General features: G+C 43.1%; 1 protein-coding gene across 1 annotated transcript; it reads left to right on the top strand.

Annotated features, from left to right (window-relative positions):
• The first annotated feature begins 3,612 nt into the window (after positions 1 to 3,612).
• Positions 3,613 to 17,071, top strand: LOC120843413. The gene is made up of 5 exons (XM_040214796.1): positions 3,613 to 3,756; positions 4,771 to 4,943; positions 8,823 to 8,893; positions 10,999 to 11,202; positions 16,794 to 17,071. Exons 1-5 carry the CDS (start codon positions 3,613 to 3,615, stop codon positions 17,069 to 17,071), a joined length of 870 nt encoding a protein of 289 aa, XP_040070730.1.
• Positions 17,072 to 17,493: the final 422 nt, after the last annotated feature.

The raw sequence follows: 17,493 nt of genomic DNA, 5'->3' as shown, positions 1-17,493 counted from the left end.
TCGTTGAATCTCCTTCCGACAGCTGTGACTGCGTCATTCAGAAGGACCAGTTTTGTGAGTTTAAGCTGGACAGTTCCATCTTGATCCAATCACTCGTCACTAATTCTCTCCTTTCGTTAGTGTCGTGACACGTACGTACTGGTCAGCCAAACCACACGTGCCATCTCCTAATCCTCTTCCTTTTGTATGGCATATAAACCCTTTTTGAACTGAACGGTATTTCTTATTTTAACATTCTGGAATATGAGACTTCAGATATAAATATTTGAATTCGACAACTAAAACACCTATACAAGAAAAAAAATCGCTTTTTACGCCAAGTGGCAGTTTTTTACCAACAACTTTCGGTGCGTAATATATTTCAGGGTAAACGAAACACACTACTCTCGCTAGCTCTAATGGTGAGTATGCTTAGGTAAAGTGCTTTCTTTCGGGGGGGTTGGGTGTGTTACTTTCTGTGGAGTGGACGGGGCGAAGCCGGATTCGGCATGCACGTCCCAGAAATTAAAAGGGATTATAGGAGTATATTTCAAACTATGAACGAGTGCTACGGTGGTAAAACCTCTGCGCCGTCGAATTTGTACAAAATAATTTACTACACTCCCATCAGGTACAGGGCGGTGCGAGAAAGACGTTTTCATATCGGCACTTCGGTCAATGAGAAATTCAGAGCTTAGAAATAATTCACAGGAAGATTTCAACAGAAGAACATTGAAGTGCAGTATAGACCAACTCGTGTTTACAAAAAAACCGGAGCGCCCTTAGCGAACGCCACCGGCGCCGCGCATGCGCGATGGAGTGTGGACCATTGAAATACGACGTTGTTGGCATCGGTGTGAGTCCCCGTGCTCTTTTTCGCGTTGGAATTGTTAATTCGACGACTTCCTGGCAATGTCTGACTACTTGAGTGGCCTGAACGAAGTTACTGAGGCTCGTTACAATGCAAAACTTGGCATGAATAATGTGACATCCGGCGATTCATTCCGCGTGGACGCCGGAGAATGGGCGCCAAAACCTGATTCGCATGATGAGATTCCGCTCTCAATTTTCTGTCGCAACTTCGCTCGGGCTGCAAAAGCGTAAACCACACTTGAGAGGGCCGACGTCAATACTGAAAATCGCAAGCAGAATCGAGCCAACTGAATCAGGCATAACAAGGCGGTGATGGCCACTGGTAAGATTGATCAACATCTCCTTGTGCCTGCTGTTTACATCCTGCCTGCTTACCCCAACCAACCTTCAAACTTAGAAGTTGTTTGAAGCCTGCACTTACTTCTTATCGCGATTACCGGGCCAACGTTTGGTCTGCGGCCGATGTCGTCTGAAAGAGCAGACGGCAAGCAGAAACGTCTGAAAGAGCAGAAGACAGTTCGTACGATCAGGCGGCCGTTTAAACTTGAAGACGCACTGAATGTAGTCCGCAGGTGGTCCGTTGAAGTTGACGGTTCTCCCGTGTTCATGTTGAAACAAAACCAATAAATCTGATTACCAGAAGAATCCTTGAATTTAACCCAAAGCGCTTCCCGTCCAAGCAATCGTGGTCCGACGGCATCTAGTTTTCCCTTTTCATGGCACATATCCAGGTTCTCGGACGAACCGAGCACATGAAAACTGACCTTGAAACTTTTCTCGACACTTTTGGTACAGCCCGAGTCGAAGTGTTTTGACGAGAAGGCGCTTTTTTGTCTGTTTTCCTTCAAAACAACGCAGAAATGCACGTCCCGCATGTTGACTTCCGCCCACAGCCCCATAACGGAAGTGCGCTTGACGCGCCACCACCGCGCCGTGACTAAACAGAGTTGAATTCGTGCATATCTTGAAATATCATGGCTTTCGTTAGCCTAGATTACGTTAGGTGTTTCCTCGCAGTAAGTCCTAGAAATGTTTTTGCTTTTAATTACGGTATTGTCAGTGCTATATTAGAGATTGCTATTTATATATGCACCCCCCCTTCCCCCCACAGGGGGACCCAAATAACTTGCGCCAAACTTAAAAAAAAGAAACGCTCAGCGACAGTAAGATTAACTGTATGCTGTTACCAAACCTTTGTGAACGTGCAGAATTTTCTTTTCGTGCGCCTGGTTATTTAGTTAATTAAGGCTAAGTAGCTATTTTTTGTATATTTCGTTTAAGAGCCGAGGTTTCACTTGGAGGGTTGTGGAGCGGTATTGAGAAACACCCAATTGAAATGGTTACTACATGATTCGCTTTGCAAGCTTCTCTTTTATTAGCCTAAAATAAAAGCCCGCAAAATTTCCTTTTCTTTAATGAAAATATTTAAACGAACTGACAGGCTAGTCGGAACGAGTTCCCGTTACAAGTTACAATGGTTCGAAAAGGAATTCGTTCCCGTTACATTTGTAAGATTAAGTGTGTTGTTAAATTAATGGCACAATTGCGTATTTAACTCAAGTACTGTGCTAGATAATGCGTAAATAAAATAAAGGAAACAAGTGAAAATATATGTACGTCAAACTACGTATCGAATTATCAGAAGCAATAGTGTTCAGGCGAGTCGGTTAGAAAACATCGCAACGTCAGGGTCACATTTGTTCCAGTTCTTTGTATTCGACTATCTTTCGGACACTGCCCAATACCTTGAAATCGGGTTTTGAAATAGGCGATAATAATAAAGCCTGTAGTCGGTGAGAGGTTAAGAGTGAAATGGAAGCCCCTCTCATCTCTCTCCACTTCAGAAAAGCGAACGCTATAGAGGAAGTAGGTTCATCTCAAGCGTTCACTCCGCGGATGTGCAAATCGTAGGGAGGAGCTCCCACTTCACTCGTAACCTCTCACTGACCACAAATTTCTTCCATATAGTTAAATAAAGTTTAGAATAGATATTAAAAAATTGCCGTTACTTTTTCATTTTTTCAGAAATGTTGTGATTCCTGTTGCAGTTCCATTGATGCAAGATGGAATGGCGGAGTTCTTTCGTTCCGCCAAAATAAACGCGTTCCAGGAAGGTTGCTCTTTGGAACGCCGTTTTGTCAACACTGGTGCAAAACAGAAGTTCTTGTAAGAGAAGGCAGAACAAAAAAGCATTCCTTTCTGGAATGAATAAACTGCACATGGAAAGTTTTTATCGATTCCTGCTCAACAAATATCAAAATCTCATTAAATTCACCATTTCGTAGAACACAAATACTTCATTGTGGTCCCAGAACGTATCGAAAGGCAACCGTTAAAACGGGCAGACGAAACAGACCACAGGCACATAGTAGACGTAGTCTAAACCTCACGTGGCCGATCGAGCCGACCGAGAGGCAAGCAGATGATGAGAACAGCGTCGGTGCGCAAAGCAGTCTGGGATTGAGTTATTTTTCGAGATTCGCTGTTGTGCATGATGTCATGCCGGGTCCTACGGTATTAAACCTGCAAGCGGGGGGATTCATTGCCGGACAAAATAAAGGAGGAAACACACCCACCCAATTGAAAAAAAAAAAGAAAGTGGGAGAGTGTGGAGTTTGTAACCGCGCACAGCTGAGTGCTTCTTTTTGCAACAAAAATAAAAATAAATTTTGATTCTTCCAAGAATCACGTAATCGGTGAAACTATATAAAAGTGAACACATCTGCGGATATTGCAACTACGTTTGAGAGGTCGTTAACGATGCTCGCACTGATATATTTGGCGTTCTGTCTAAGCGTTTTTGCGGCACACGCCGACGTAGAGTTTCAAAGTTGGGAGAGACCACCGGACAACAATGCTGACCTGAACAGGAAAGACCTTGGCGCGATGCAAGATGCATGGGAGGTATGATTTATTTTCACCGGGGATATCAATTTTTGTAACGATATTAGCCATCTGCGTTGTCATGAATCGATTGTTGTTTTAGTCGAAATCCTGTTCATATTAGTAAGGAAATGGCTTCCGGATGACCTTGTGAATACATGTTCCCGAATAATGCCCCTGCTGAAAGCAAACCACATTGCGTAGTAAAACGATTGCAGTGGATTGCCTTAAAATTTTATATCCGGAGACCTTTAGTAGCAATTTGTTTTTATTTTTATTTTTCACTAACATCTTGCGCTACGATTGGGCGAAGTCTGAGCCTTCAAAAATCCGTAGTTCTGAACCATTGAAAGAAAAAAATCAGCTTCGTTTTATTGGTAGCGGATTGGTGTAATGGTTTCTTAGGTGGCAAGAATTTTCAAGGATGATAAAAGAAAATGTGATGACAATAATTCTAAATCAAAAACGAGCTGAATGAAGAATACTGTATGAGGCTAAAACAAAGTTCTCATTAACTGAAGGGCGGGTTTGTATCATTGACTGGCAACAGAAAGAATAACACAAACGCTGGACGTAGTCCCTCGTCCCGAGTTTGTTTTCTTCTTTCTGCTGCCAGCTAAAATACCGCTGCCATTGTTCTTACTTAATATCAAAATTGATTGTTCGTTCGTTTCTTACAACGATTGTGTTTATTAATGTTACGTTTACAGGCACGCGCATTTATTGTAAGCCTTTTTAGTATGCTATTTAGTCCCTCATCGGCTATACACTGGTCACTTTTACTCTTCTGGAGAATCAATGGAATGTTTTCACTCGTAGAGGACATGGACGAAAGTGCAGCGTGCACTGTGACGACGTTCATCACAATTTATTATGAAAGCAACAAAATTTTGTATGATAGTCTTCTTACCTTCAGCTTAGCTTTGAATAAAACTGTATTCACATTACGGCTTTATTTATACATACAAAACTAATCCAGAGGACAGCATTTAATTTACGTAAAAAGAATTACAAAAAATATTAATATATTTTCAGACAATCAAGGGTACGGCGAACCAGACCTATTATCTCATTTATAGTAGCGGATTGGGGACCGATGCGTTTTACAGAACTTTTAGATGCCTCCAAGTGCAAACAAGTGACCTCAATCAAACTTTGAAGAGTGCCAAATACACATCAAAATGGTACGACACAACATCTAAAAAAATGTAAGCATTTCCATTGTTTCGTAATGTCCTCAACATAAACGGTTTAATTAAATATCCAACCAGTGATACATGGCATTTTGGAGTCCACTGAAGTGGTCAGTTGGCTTTTCGAAAACCGATAATTATCCGCTTAGGAATTCTACTGAAGTACGATAGAGTTCTTGAATAAGTTTATTCGTTAGTCACTAACTTGGTATATATACTATTTCGAACCGCATGCTGGGTTAAAAAATAATATGCATTTAAAAGTACAAAAAACTTTTGATAATACGATAGGATTATTATTATGGCAAAATAGTGACATCGTATGGGTCCCGCATGTGCACTTGCGCGGAGCATATATGGGATTACCGTTATAAATACACATGGCAACAATTTATTTCGACGATAATGCTCAAGCTGAGAGAACAAGCAAATCGTTATTATACGTGGCAGGATTGAAGAAACATGTAACAGACGACGATAATAATCCCTGGAGAAGGGGAACAATTAAGGGCAACAAAGAACAAACACAAATCTCGAAAACACAAAACAAGTGATAAAACCCATTCGCTCTACTGAAGTCTGACTCCTGGTTAGCTCAGTTATTAGAGCGCTCCACTCATAATCGAAAGGTCCCTGGTTCCATACCAGGACATGGCGGATTTTGTTCGGTCGCGCAGCAGTCACCAAGCTGTGTTCTGGAGATATGTGTTTTTCCTTTTTCTCCATTGTTTCACTTCTCCAAGGATTGTTATCGCCATTCTTGTCCAGCTCGCTTGCACCTTTGCATTAATATCATTTGCACCACGTAACAAACATCGCTTTAGACAATAAAAAAGGAGGCGTTTCGAAAGCCGAACTACAGTATGAAATCTTCGCAAAATGAGAAACTAAAGCTGACAAGAAATATGCTCTCACAAAAACTATATCTCATACGATCTTCGGGACATTACCACCATGTTACGTGGTACCTAACGACCAAATAATAGAAAATATGCAGATGAGTGACTCGTGCTGAATCGTTTATTAATAACGCTATTTCTTCAGCATGTTTTCAATTGTTTCCTTCCTAGAAATCATATGGAGATGAAAATAACCCGTGATATATTCAAACGTAGTTTTTAATTCCCGAAAATGATTTTATTGAGTTTATAAAGCTCATGAAAAGGAAATCATGCTTGTAAACGTGGCGGCACAAAGAGTGAGAGAGCCTCTGGAGCACCACAAGAGCGTGTTACGAGCCAGCAATTTTCGTATCGCGTTCCACGCGGGGGCATATGCTTCCAGCACACCTCTGTTTGCTGCAATAGACCGATCCATAGCCTCTTTTATACTGACAAAGCCTGGCAGATCACCACGAGACGCGGCCTCCGAAAGTGAAAAGGTAGAGCGGCAGAAAAGAGGCATGTAACGCGCGCCCCGCTGCGGCGAGACGCCGAAGCACAGTTGTCCCGAGCGATGCATTGTCCGCTCTTTCTTCTCGCGTTCCTCGGGCTAGCGTTTATTTTCTCGTCGGGTGTGAAAACCATGTTTCGGGTCCTCGCTGCTGCAGAAGCAGTGCGCTGACTACAGGCTCCCCGGGAAATGCTCTGTGCTACCAGATTCTAGCGCTCCAAATCTGCGACCGGCCACTGGGGGCGCCAGTGTCTGTCCCCCTCGATGAGGTAATAATCAAGGCACTTCTTCCTCACCCGACTCAGGGTGTAAAAGTGCGCTCCTTCATCGGACTGCCAAGCTTTGTGAGTGTATGGGAGGCTATGACCAAACTCACCAGCCAGTTTGACTACGCCACCACTGTCGCATTGCATCGAGGGAACTTTAGTCTTTCAGTACGTGCCCGAACCTGGCTGGAGCTCTACACGTTGAGGTGGCTTCACGCATGCGCCGAACGCCTGGTAAGATGGGTCGGTTCCGTTCGGTGCGCTCGTAAGACACATTGGAAACGCCAAAAGGACAAGGCGGTGTGGTGCAGTGGTTAGCATACCTGGCCGGTAATTATGAGGCTACAAGTTCCAATCCTGGCTCCCTCTGGGATTTGGTCTTTAGGGCGGCTACATAACGATTATTTCATCAGATCAGTTCAGTGCAGTTCATTTAGTCTAAAAATTTTGACATATGATCTTCGGATGTTCTTCAGTAACATAGTGAGTATAGGACACTGATCGCTTTATTATAACTGCGCGGTAGGTCTGTATCTTGATGGTGTATCGGCGTATGCGCCGTGAAAGTTCGTGTGTTCCTCGCGCACCTCGTACGTTTGTTTACCCCCGAAACGGAATCACGTGCTTCTGTTTTTTACTGTTTTCAACCAACATCGCCATTTGATTGGCGTGATCCTCTTTGCGTTGTATTGCGCGAACGGCGCATTTCAGAACACTTGCCCACCATACTAAGTCGATAGCTCTAACTTGTAACAAGCGAGAGAAAACGCGCCCCCTTCCCCTGAAAATTTGCAATACTGCTGCGTAACCGCAAAAGAAAAAAAAAAGAAGAAAATTATGTTTGTCGGATAATTTGTTGATTTGTGGCCGGGTGTGGCAGTTGTGGTAGGGGCGGTGCCTTGTCATTGGGAGCACACATAAGTCGACCAAACCAGTTTCCTTCCGCTGCTACAGTCGGCTTCAGCACCTTGGTCAACCGCCTATTGACTCGATCGCACACCGCAACCTTCGGCGACGCTAATCTCGAAAAATATTTCAGCGCTCGGTTCCCAAACCCACGGGAGACAAGGTAGTACTACTACAAGTGGCATCACTCAAATGACGGGTTGAGAGTTGAGGGGTACTGCGACCTTCGATTCTTTTAATTTTTTTTTAAATAAAAACTAGCGCGGAAACAGAAGAGGTTTCATGATCTTTATTATATAGGTGACGCGGGCTAATTCTGGCGGTTCATTGGCCAAAGCGCGAAAATCGTCGCATCGCGCCTGTAAGGTGTACAATCTTTACTCACTGAAAGCACAAATGTGACCCTAGTGATCGGGCCACGAAACTAAACAAAAATTAGTTTCATAGGGCACGAAATAAACAAAAATACGTCAAAACTGCACACACCGCTCTGCACGAAGAAACCGAAACGGGCCATTTTCGGAAAACAGACATAAATCGCTGGCTCCCAGAGGGAGCTGGCTACAATTGACAAAAGTGAGATATTAAAGCGCAAAACGATGAGGAAGAAAACACGAGGGAGGCAGGAAATAGCGCTCTTTCCTCTCTTCCTCGTATAATCATCGTTTTGCGCTTCAATATTTCAATACGTACAACCAACTAGCCCGCCAGATAATCTTAATGACAAAAATGATCTCACGAAATAAACTTCCCAATGGCAAACTATCTTATTTATACCTTCTTAAACATAACAATCTTCGCATGCGTGGCACGTTCATAGAAGAAGCATGTGCAGAGTGTTTAGGGCTAAGAATCTCACGGTTCTAACATAGTTTCCAAGAATAATCGGGTCGCTAATTTTCCAGGTGCCTGTGTCTCTTTTATTTTGGATGGTATTGCTTTTTTTTTTTTAATACAACATGCCTTTTTTCATAATAAAAAAAAATAGCTGTTAACTTTTTAAAAAACTTCTAACTAAGCGCTCATACAGAGAAGCTTTAAGTCTATCACATATTGCTGAAATAATTTTCGTTAGTCTGAAGGTGAAATTAGACTAAATGTTAGCTTGACGTCGACTTTTGCTTACCCTTCATATTCCTGAATTTTCAATTTTAGATGGACTAAATACAAAATGTCTAAATTTTATATCACTGTGACTTGTAAAAAATGAGTGAAAGATAATGCATAGGTAATAGTTAATCGACCTTATTATTTTGCCGGAAATTTACACCAAGTGTCTTGTATGTAAATAGGTTTTCTACAGAGTTATTTTTCCCATCTTGTACTACAGGAATTCAAAAACAGAATATGTTCAAGCTGTAAAACAAAAGGACTATAGCATTGAAAATATTATGCATATGGGTACGTATCTTATATTTTTTGTAGTAATAATTAACGCTAGCATCTTCATCGCACGATATCTGGCAGTCGTTGTGCGCGAACCAGTTGTTGCCGAGACGCGCACCATAAGTGCAGGAGCTATTTAAGAATTTATTAACCACAGTTTTATTGCCAAGTTGCTAACTGGCCATCCGCTGACTTACAATACTGGTCTTCGTTTTTATATTCTCTCTATTGATTTAGTTAACCCTTCACATATGTTAAATGCAGTGGCAGTGTGCATGTATTTTTTTAAGTATTTACGTAGAGGGTGGGTTTTGCTGTGGTTTACTACAGTAGCATGTTTATTTAAACAACTTCTGTAGATGCAGAGGGGTTAATATTAGTTTAAATAGACGCCACTAAGCTGATTTCTATCCAACATTTGGTGGTACGCATAAAACCGGTATAACCTTTCCAGAAGCACGATGTCGCTGAAAATACGCCAGTCCCTCATACCACCAAAATGTTGCCATTCAAACCATCATTCTGGCTTGAGGTGTAACATTTTGTTACTCATGTGTCCGACTACATTGAAACGATTCAACATATTTTTGCTATATATGTTGTTGTTTTTGTTTTCAAAATGTACCCATGTTCAACCCACATACAACCCATGAAATAGTTACGCTTTTTTTCTATGAGATTGTACTTCCTTATGTTATGAAATTATTCTTGTAGGTTTGATTATACATGTATAGAAAGGCAATGTCTAATGTACACTTGAAACTTTTCTCGCATTACCCTAAAGCCACTAAATGTTTTCAGATTACCTAAACATACAAGCATTTTTTTATAATAAAGTCGCAGCGCAGCACTTGAGAGCAATAAAATGGTAGATGTCTGCTATTAGAGCAATTCGTGTTACCGTCTAGGAGTTTTTGTTCGCGGGTGCTTGACGTGCGCGCAGCGGTGGTGGTATTTTTTTTTTTTTTAATTACAGTTCCTCTCAATCTTCCCAAGCGGTCGCAGGACTTACGTATTGTGCTCGGTTTGACACTCCTGCTTTAAGACTTCCCCAATACAAAGCCAAGGCCTATCGAATAAAGAGTGACTTTTGACAAATACGGGCAAGCTGGCGCTCTTGTCTTAATTTGAGACGTACCATTCTTGCTGGAGTGCTTGTTCGGCGAGAGCACGATTCGTAACAGCGGTCTCGTGTTACCCTGTATGTTGAAGTGTAAGCGGATAATCGATTACTGTTTATTTCTTAAATCCTTCTTGTAATTACTTCCATTCCCTACGTAGTTTAGTGTAGGGTATGGGGAACAGAAAGTGCATCAAATTACAACCTAGAGTAAGAAGCTATTAGATATTTGTAGTAGACAGAAGAAAAACGAGTGGCAGTTGCTTGCAATGGTATTAACTTCCAATGCCGCGGTATGAGGAAAATGTCCAAACAAGAAGTCACGTCTTCACCTTGGTACATTCGTTCGACGGCCTTAGTCTAAAGGCTCTGTTATACTTCAACTTGAGCGAAGCAAACGCAGCGTTGCGCAGAACGCGCTTGTTTCATTGGACGGCGTGCAGGAACTTGATATCTGCGACCACTGAATGTCTGTGTGCGCTGCGTTTCGCCGCGCTTGCTACACTCGACGTCGGAGTATAACAGGGCCTGAAATGACCAGCGCAATACATTATTTTCAAACGTTCGCCACAGCAGCATTGGCCGTCGCCATTTTCTGAGCACGAAGCGTGGGATTTAATCCGCTTCCTCGCCGAACGCTGACGAAGCACTCGTCTTTAATATGAGCTCAGAGCACGTGCTCCAAAAACGGCGTACTAAGATAGTTGACCCAGCAGCTATAAGTGTGCAAACTTTTAAACGGGTTCTATTATTCTTTGGTGCATACTCATTTTCTTTGTTCTTTGCTTGTTTTGTCTAACTTCTGACACCCCTTTATTGTTGACTTCAATTTGATCTGTTTCTGGCATTAGTTTTTCATTTTCCACTGTGTTACATTAGGCGTTAATGCCACACGCCAAGTTCTGCCGAAAAACCCGATCCCTGTGCACGGTGTCGAGCTCAAAATGTACCTCATAATTCAACAACAAAAAATACATATCTCTAATCTTTTTCTTCCAAGACCATCCTCAGCGTAAAACCACATCACGAAATGGAGCCTGCTATAATCTCGATTTCAACTTCCTCTGTGTATCAAGCAAGTGCACCATAGATCACAAGGAATGTTGGCGAGGACCCTTGAGTCCACATTCCGAGAAATACGTGTCATTCGACAATTCCTTCTGTCGTATATTGCGATCACTACAAGATGCTCTAGGCCATGAATGTGAGTATAATGAAATAATGTCACATACCACGGCAATTTATATTTAAAAAAAAAACGCTTTCGAGTCGCAAAAAGAAAGCTATTTCATTTGTTAACTAAGCTGGCTCCAATCCACGCTGTGAAGGTGCTTGGACAGCGAAGCTGTGGTATCACCTGCAAATATTGCCCACTGCACGATGCACCAACTCATGTTTACAAACAAAAGGGAGCGCCCCTAGCGGACGCCACCGGCGCCGCGCATGCGCGATGGTGTGCGGCCAAGAAGCTCGCCGTCGACCACTGTAAACAAACCATTGGAATGCGATGTTGTCGGGGCTGGTGTGAGTCGCCTTGACCTTTTTCGTGTTCGAACTGTTGATTCTACGTCTTCCTGGCAATGTCTGACTACTTAAGCGGACTCAACAAAATTACTGAGGCTCGTTACACCGTAAAACTTCGCGTGAATAATGTGACACGCAGCGATTCACTCTTCGTGGACGCCGCAGAATGTACGCTCAAGCCAGATTCGCATGATGAGATTTCGCTCGCAATTTTCAGTCGCGACGTTGCTCGGGCTGCAAACGCCTGAACCGTAGTTGCGATGGTCGACGTCGATACTGAAAATCGCGAGAAGAATCAGACCGAGTGAATCAGGCCTAACAAGTGGGTGACGGCCACTGGTAAGAATTATCAACATCTTGTATCTACTGTTTACATCGAGCCTGCTTACCAACCTTCAAACTTAAGTCTTTTGAGGACTGCGCTTACTTCGAATCGCAAGTACCGGGCCAGCATTTGATCTACGGGCTGGGATCGTCTAATAGAGCAGACGACAAGCAGAGACGTTCGATAGAGCAGACGGCAGTTCGAACGATCAGTCGTCCGTTTGAACATGAAGGCGCACTGGACGTAGTCTGCAGGTGGTGCGTACAACTTGACGCTTTTCCGGCGTTCATGTTCGAACAAAACAAATAAATCTGATGACCACAAGTATCGGTGAATTCAATCCAAAGTGCTTCCCGCCGAAACAATCGTGGTCCGACGGTGTCTGGTTTTTCCTTTTCACGGCACATATCCAGGTTCTCGGACGAACTGAGCACACAAAAACTGACCTTCAAACCTTTCTTGACTCTTTTGGTACAGCCCCGGCCGCGTCGTTTTGACAAGAAGGCAGGTTTTTGTCTGGTTCCTTTCAAAAGAACGCAAGAATACACGTCTCAAAGGAGGCTTCTGCCCACAGCCCCAGACCGGAAGTGCTCCCGACGTGCCACCACCGCGCCGTGACGTAACAGAGATGAGTTCGAGTATATAAGACCATTTTAATAGGAAAGCATTAAGTGTCCTATGAAGCAAATCCGGCATTGCCTGTAACCGTCTAGCACCGAAACGGCAGCTAAATTCCCTTAAACAGCGACGGGTCACGTGGCTCTATAGAACCGGCGTCATCGTTGCTGAGGAGCCAGCCGAACTACTGGCGGCGCAGCGGGTTGGGGGGGGGGGGGGGACGCGGGTATGCGTAGTCTACCGGTACTCTAAGGTCGTCCTAGACGTGCTCTGGTCGTCGTCCTAGACGTCGTCCTCTAGATCTTGTTCTAGACGTTGTCCTAGATGTCATCCTTAAGGTCGTCCTGGAGGTCGCCCTAAAAGTCGTCCTAGACGTCGTTCTTGACGTCGTCCTTCAGGTCGTCAACGTCGTCCTCTAGGCGTCGTTTTCAACGGCATCCTAGACGTCGTCCCCTAAGCGTAGTTCTCAACGTCGTCCTTAAGTTCGTGCTAGACGTCGTCCTTGAGGACGTAGTCCTAAACTTTCATACGTGTAGAAACATTGCTCGAAAACATTTCACCCGCAAGACTATTACTCTCTCCGTGCCCGGTGGATTGCCCGAACCACAAGAAACGTGCAAACCACAAAAAGGGTAGACGCCTCAATACGATCGAATGGCTCCTTTGTGTGGATAAAATAACGTTTCGATCAATCAATTAAACGGATACTAGAACGAAATTTGGACGCTTATTTCTTGCTCTCTTCGCGTTCAAGGGAGCATTATCAGACACACTTATCTCTTGTTGAAAAAGACACAAAAAAAATTTTAAAACAAATGGACCGATTGGCGTGCTTCGGCCGCCTTGGTGGCTGAAACGGCTTTCTGTCTTTCTTCTTGGACATAGTTTCCCCGCTTTTACCACAGTCTCCGTTTTCTACATCATGATCAACATCCACCAGCTCGCCTGCGCACTCACTGCTTTTTTTCATTTAAGACATCCTCCCGACTTCAGCCTCGCCGCAGCTTTCCTCCACCCGAGACAATCTACGTCACAATTGCGTCAATGTCACGAGCTCTCCGCTGGCTGCTCTCGGAGCGCTTGCCAGAGTGGGCGTTTAAAACAAAGAATACAGTCGTCAGGCTCAAAATACAAACGTGCGAATGTCATTTATGAATATTGTGGATCATATTCAGCCTATTTCAGAACACGACGGCTATATTTCGAATTTCGTTGAAGTATCCCTTTAACACCGCTGATTGAAATGTAGACGAAACGTTTAACGAGAAATTCTCCACATGAACGCCAAAATAACGCAGGAGTGCGAGATCTGTTAAAATGTTTCGAGTATTCGTGTAAAACAACTTGCTTCCCCTAAGATTTAATAAAGTACAGCCGAATTCACCGCGTTAAATCTCCAGCTTTCTTGTCTGTGTAGTATCTAAGGTTTCTAGCACTGGTGACATAGGCAAGTTCAGCAGGTTTACAAAGACGGTCCGACCGGAAGTCGCTTGGGACGGAAGTGGCACTTTATGTTTGTAAACAGTAAAAGGGCCTACACCAAAAGATTGACGAAAAGAAAAGTCAAGAGGACACTTCAGAAGCCCCTAAAAAAAAGTTATTTTTAAACAGTTTGGTTTTGACACGCGTGTAAAAAAAAAGTTAAGAAATTGAAACAACACTGACGGCGCGAGATTAATTTTTTTTTTTTTTAATTTTGCTCTCAAAGACGATGGCGTCAGGGAATGGTCATACGCCCTGTCAACCTCATCGTGATGGTCAAGCCGATCCACCTCTCTTCCACGCGCCCGAAATGCCGAGACAGAATACCGATTCAATCGCGTCTCGCACCGTCGATATTGCTCTAATTTTTTGTTTCCTGTAACATAATTTTTCGACACGTATGACGCAACCTGACTGAAGTTTCTTTTTTTTTTTCGTGAGGACGACGACACAAAGAAGTTGCAGAAATCTGATTTGTGAGCCAAATACAGCTTGGCTGTTATAGACCACTTTCGAAAGTCACGTGACGATTATTATAGGGTCGGAGCCACTGCACAATGGCGGAGCGACTGCATCGAGGAACGTGCAAGTCATTCCATAGATAGCGAACATCGGAGCGCGTCCAACACTACGAGCCGACGAACCAATCAAACAGCGTCAAAAGGGCAACGTCACTGCGATCATCACCTTTTTAGTGATGTGTTTTTTCCAGTGTGCCGTGACTTTGAGGTTTTAGTTCGCCATTTTGCAGGGATTTCACAGCTCCTAACAGAGTGCCGTATTTTGAAAGGGGTCTAGCTATATTGCAAGATATTCAACGTCTTGCTTTAAAACAGCACGAGAAAATACAAGCACAAAATAAAGGCGAGACCGTCTACAGCACTGTCCTTTGTCTCGGATTTTCTTTGTCATCGTTTTGTCGCGCAGTTTTAAACCAAGGTGCTCCATCAACCGACTAGACCAAACATACATTTCAGCGAGATATTAAAAGTCGTTACATCTCTAATACCAACTCAAACATTTTCCGAGTTACGGGACGTCCAGGAACCGACAACTAAGCGTTCAATGAGTGAAAAAATGTGCCAAATGTCGGGATAATTCATCGAAGCAAAGGGTGAAAAGTGCAGAACCTTTACACCGATTTAACTCAACTAAGCTATAAAAGATAGACGTTTCGCTGCCTATGCCTGTGGCATCTTCAGAATGAACTGACACGAATGAGGCGAGAGCCCTCTTATACACAAGCGAAAGGCCAATAGAATTTTCAGCACTCATCACCCAGACTAAAAATGCCGAGCCATTGGAATGTGGACGCATACGCGTCGTCTGATATTCCGCAGTAGAAAGCAACTGCGCGTGCTCAGAACCCGTTCTGCAACTTGGGATGGCAGCGCGCAGAATGTGATTATTGGAAGGATCTATACGCATTTGCAAGTACGAGCTCTGTGCGGCGCCATCTTGCTGCTGGTGTGGGTAAATCGTCTGATAGTCAAGCATTGCTGAGGCGTACCCGCAGTTTCCAGACTGGCGCCAAAACAAAACGTTTTCAGTACACAATGATCAGAGTAGCTCTTGATGTGCGGCTGCTTGAAAACGTCCTTAGGATGCGTCGCTGTCGGGGAGGCAGGCAGGTTTGTATACTACTGCGAATTTCGCGCTATGCGGAAACTTTTATACTCACACCAGGGTCTAGAGCGCCACGTGTGAGATCAACGGTTCGTAAATATTGTCAAGCATTCAAAAAGGTCAAAGTAAAGCACAAAAATAAGCCGGGAACTGAAATCGCCTAGATTCAAAGACAGTACCCACTCAGCCACGAACCTGGGAAAGAATAGCAGTTCTAACGCTTGTGTAGCTACCATGTTCGTCCAATGCTAAAATTAAAACATACTCCTATTGTGTTTTTTTTCTTTTTTTCCCTGACTAAACTAGGAAAAAAATAAAGACATAAATTAATTATGTAATCAAGGTAGCATTAGGCCGGAAAACAGAACTGGTTATGAAATATGTATATGTGAATCTCCTGGTCCGAATTTCATGGGCCATGAAGCTTGGAGATCTGAATTCGGTGCCACCCGGCTACAGCCAATTCGGTGCCACCCGGCTACAGCTTCTGTTCAGAAAACCTGATATGAAAAGTACGACAGCCGATTGGCATAATGGAGTGCAACGCCCCTAATACAAGGATAGAAACAGTTTTCGTAGCTGAGACCAGCGGTCAATTCGTTTGATCTTAGTATTCTATTTCTACTTAGACAAAAACCACGGATAAAAGATTAGGCTTCGGTTTTTCTGATGTTATGACCAGCTCATTATCTTAACTCTTCTGGTAGAAAACTATTCAACTGAGGAAAATAAAACTCCTTATTGTTCGTAGACAGGGGAACAGACGGCAGCCATCGTGCTCAAGTTTTGTTTTGATTTTAATAATCGGTCCTATATCGAAAGTGCGGCTTAATAAACTCGATCAAATTATCAACACCACGACACCGGTGATATAGGGTTGCATTAAAGATCACAAAAGCTCGCAGAAAAAGCTACACTGGGTAACATAAAGGCTAAACTCGCAAAAAAATTCAATTGAAGTGCTCAGTACCCTACGTTTGAAAACATATGTAAACGACTACACTGTGTATGTGAAAATTGAATCTCATTTTTATTTTGTTCCTGTGCAAAGTTCAAAAGGTGTTCCTTTGTTCTTCCTTCATTCAACATGCTCAAGTTGGGGGAACTTGTAATTATATTTTTGCCTTTAAAGCGCTTGTTTTTAATTTTTTATCATAAGCGAACTTTTACATTCTAAAATGCGCTTTGTCTTAAAATATCGCTTTGTCTTTCTTTTCCAGCTTGTGAACTCTGGCTAAGGGAAGATTGGGTAAAGAAAAATTTTTCGATTCCCGAAGTACAGATCGAAGAAAGTGAGAAAAAAGAGGAGGAGTCTGGGAACAAGGATAGGACAACGTATTTGTACGATTCCTTATTTAAGCAACTTCCGTCCAGCTGCCGATACGCATTTCTTCTTAACTGCGGATATCCGAAATCCCGAATTTATGACAAGGAAATCTGCGACAAGATGAATGAAAAAGGAAATGCTGCATCACGTGACACAAACGGAAGTCACTAACACAATAATGTCAGCAAAAACGCTTCCCGTTTTGTTTCGGACGTCGCGCTCCAACCATCAACCACGTGCTTATCGAGATAGCTTTTGGTTTTTGGTAGTTCCGTGAATGTGAACCGGTGCAGTATCTAAGGGAGACATGCAAACACTGAAAAAAAGGTATTTTACAAGAGCAAGATGAAGCACGACACTTTGCCGCCTGATATCTGGAGAATAAATCTTACTGCCTGCATTTTCGAAAACTCAGACTAGTGATAAAAAAGCATACTTTAGCACTGAATACCTTTGAAAGAATTGCTGTCGGTCATATAACAATAAAAATGTGTGAAAATGTCGAAGCATTTTTTTAATTACCATTTGTGACTTAAAACGAGTTGCTGTGATTAAAACAAGGGGGCTGCGTTTCTGCGGCCGTTGACGGCAGA

Source organism: Ixodes scapularis, unplaced genomic scaffold (assembly GCF_016920785.2).
Source record: "Ixodes scapularis isolate PalLabHiFi unplaced genomic scaffold, ASM1692078v2 PGA_scaffold5__190_contigs__length_132052651, whole genome shotgun sequence".
NCBI lineage: Eukaryota > Metazoa > Arthropoda > Arachnida > Ixodida > Ixodidae > Ixodes > Ixodes scapularis.
Note: the sequence above shows the minus strand (reverse complement) of the source record. Positions and strands in the feature narration are given on the sequence as shown.

Coding starts and splice junctions, on each gene's coding strand:
- LOC120843413 (XM_040214796.1), top strand. CDS start 3,613: ATGCTCGCACTGATATATTTGGCGTTCTGTCTAAGCGTTTTTGCGGCA. Junction 4,944..8,822: donor GACACAACATCTAAAAAAAT/GTAAGCATTTCC, acceptor CTTGTACTACAG/GAATTCAAAAACAGAATATG. Junction 8,894..10,998: donor TGAAAATATTATGCATATGG/GTACGTATCTTA, acceptor TTTTCTTCCAAG/ACCATCCTCAGCGTAAAACC.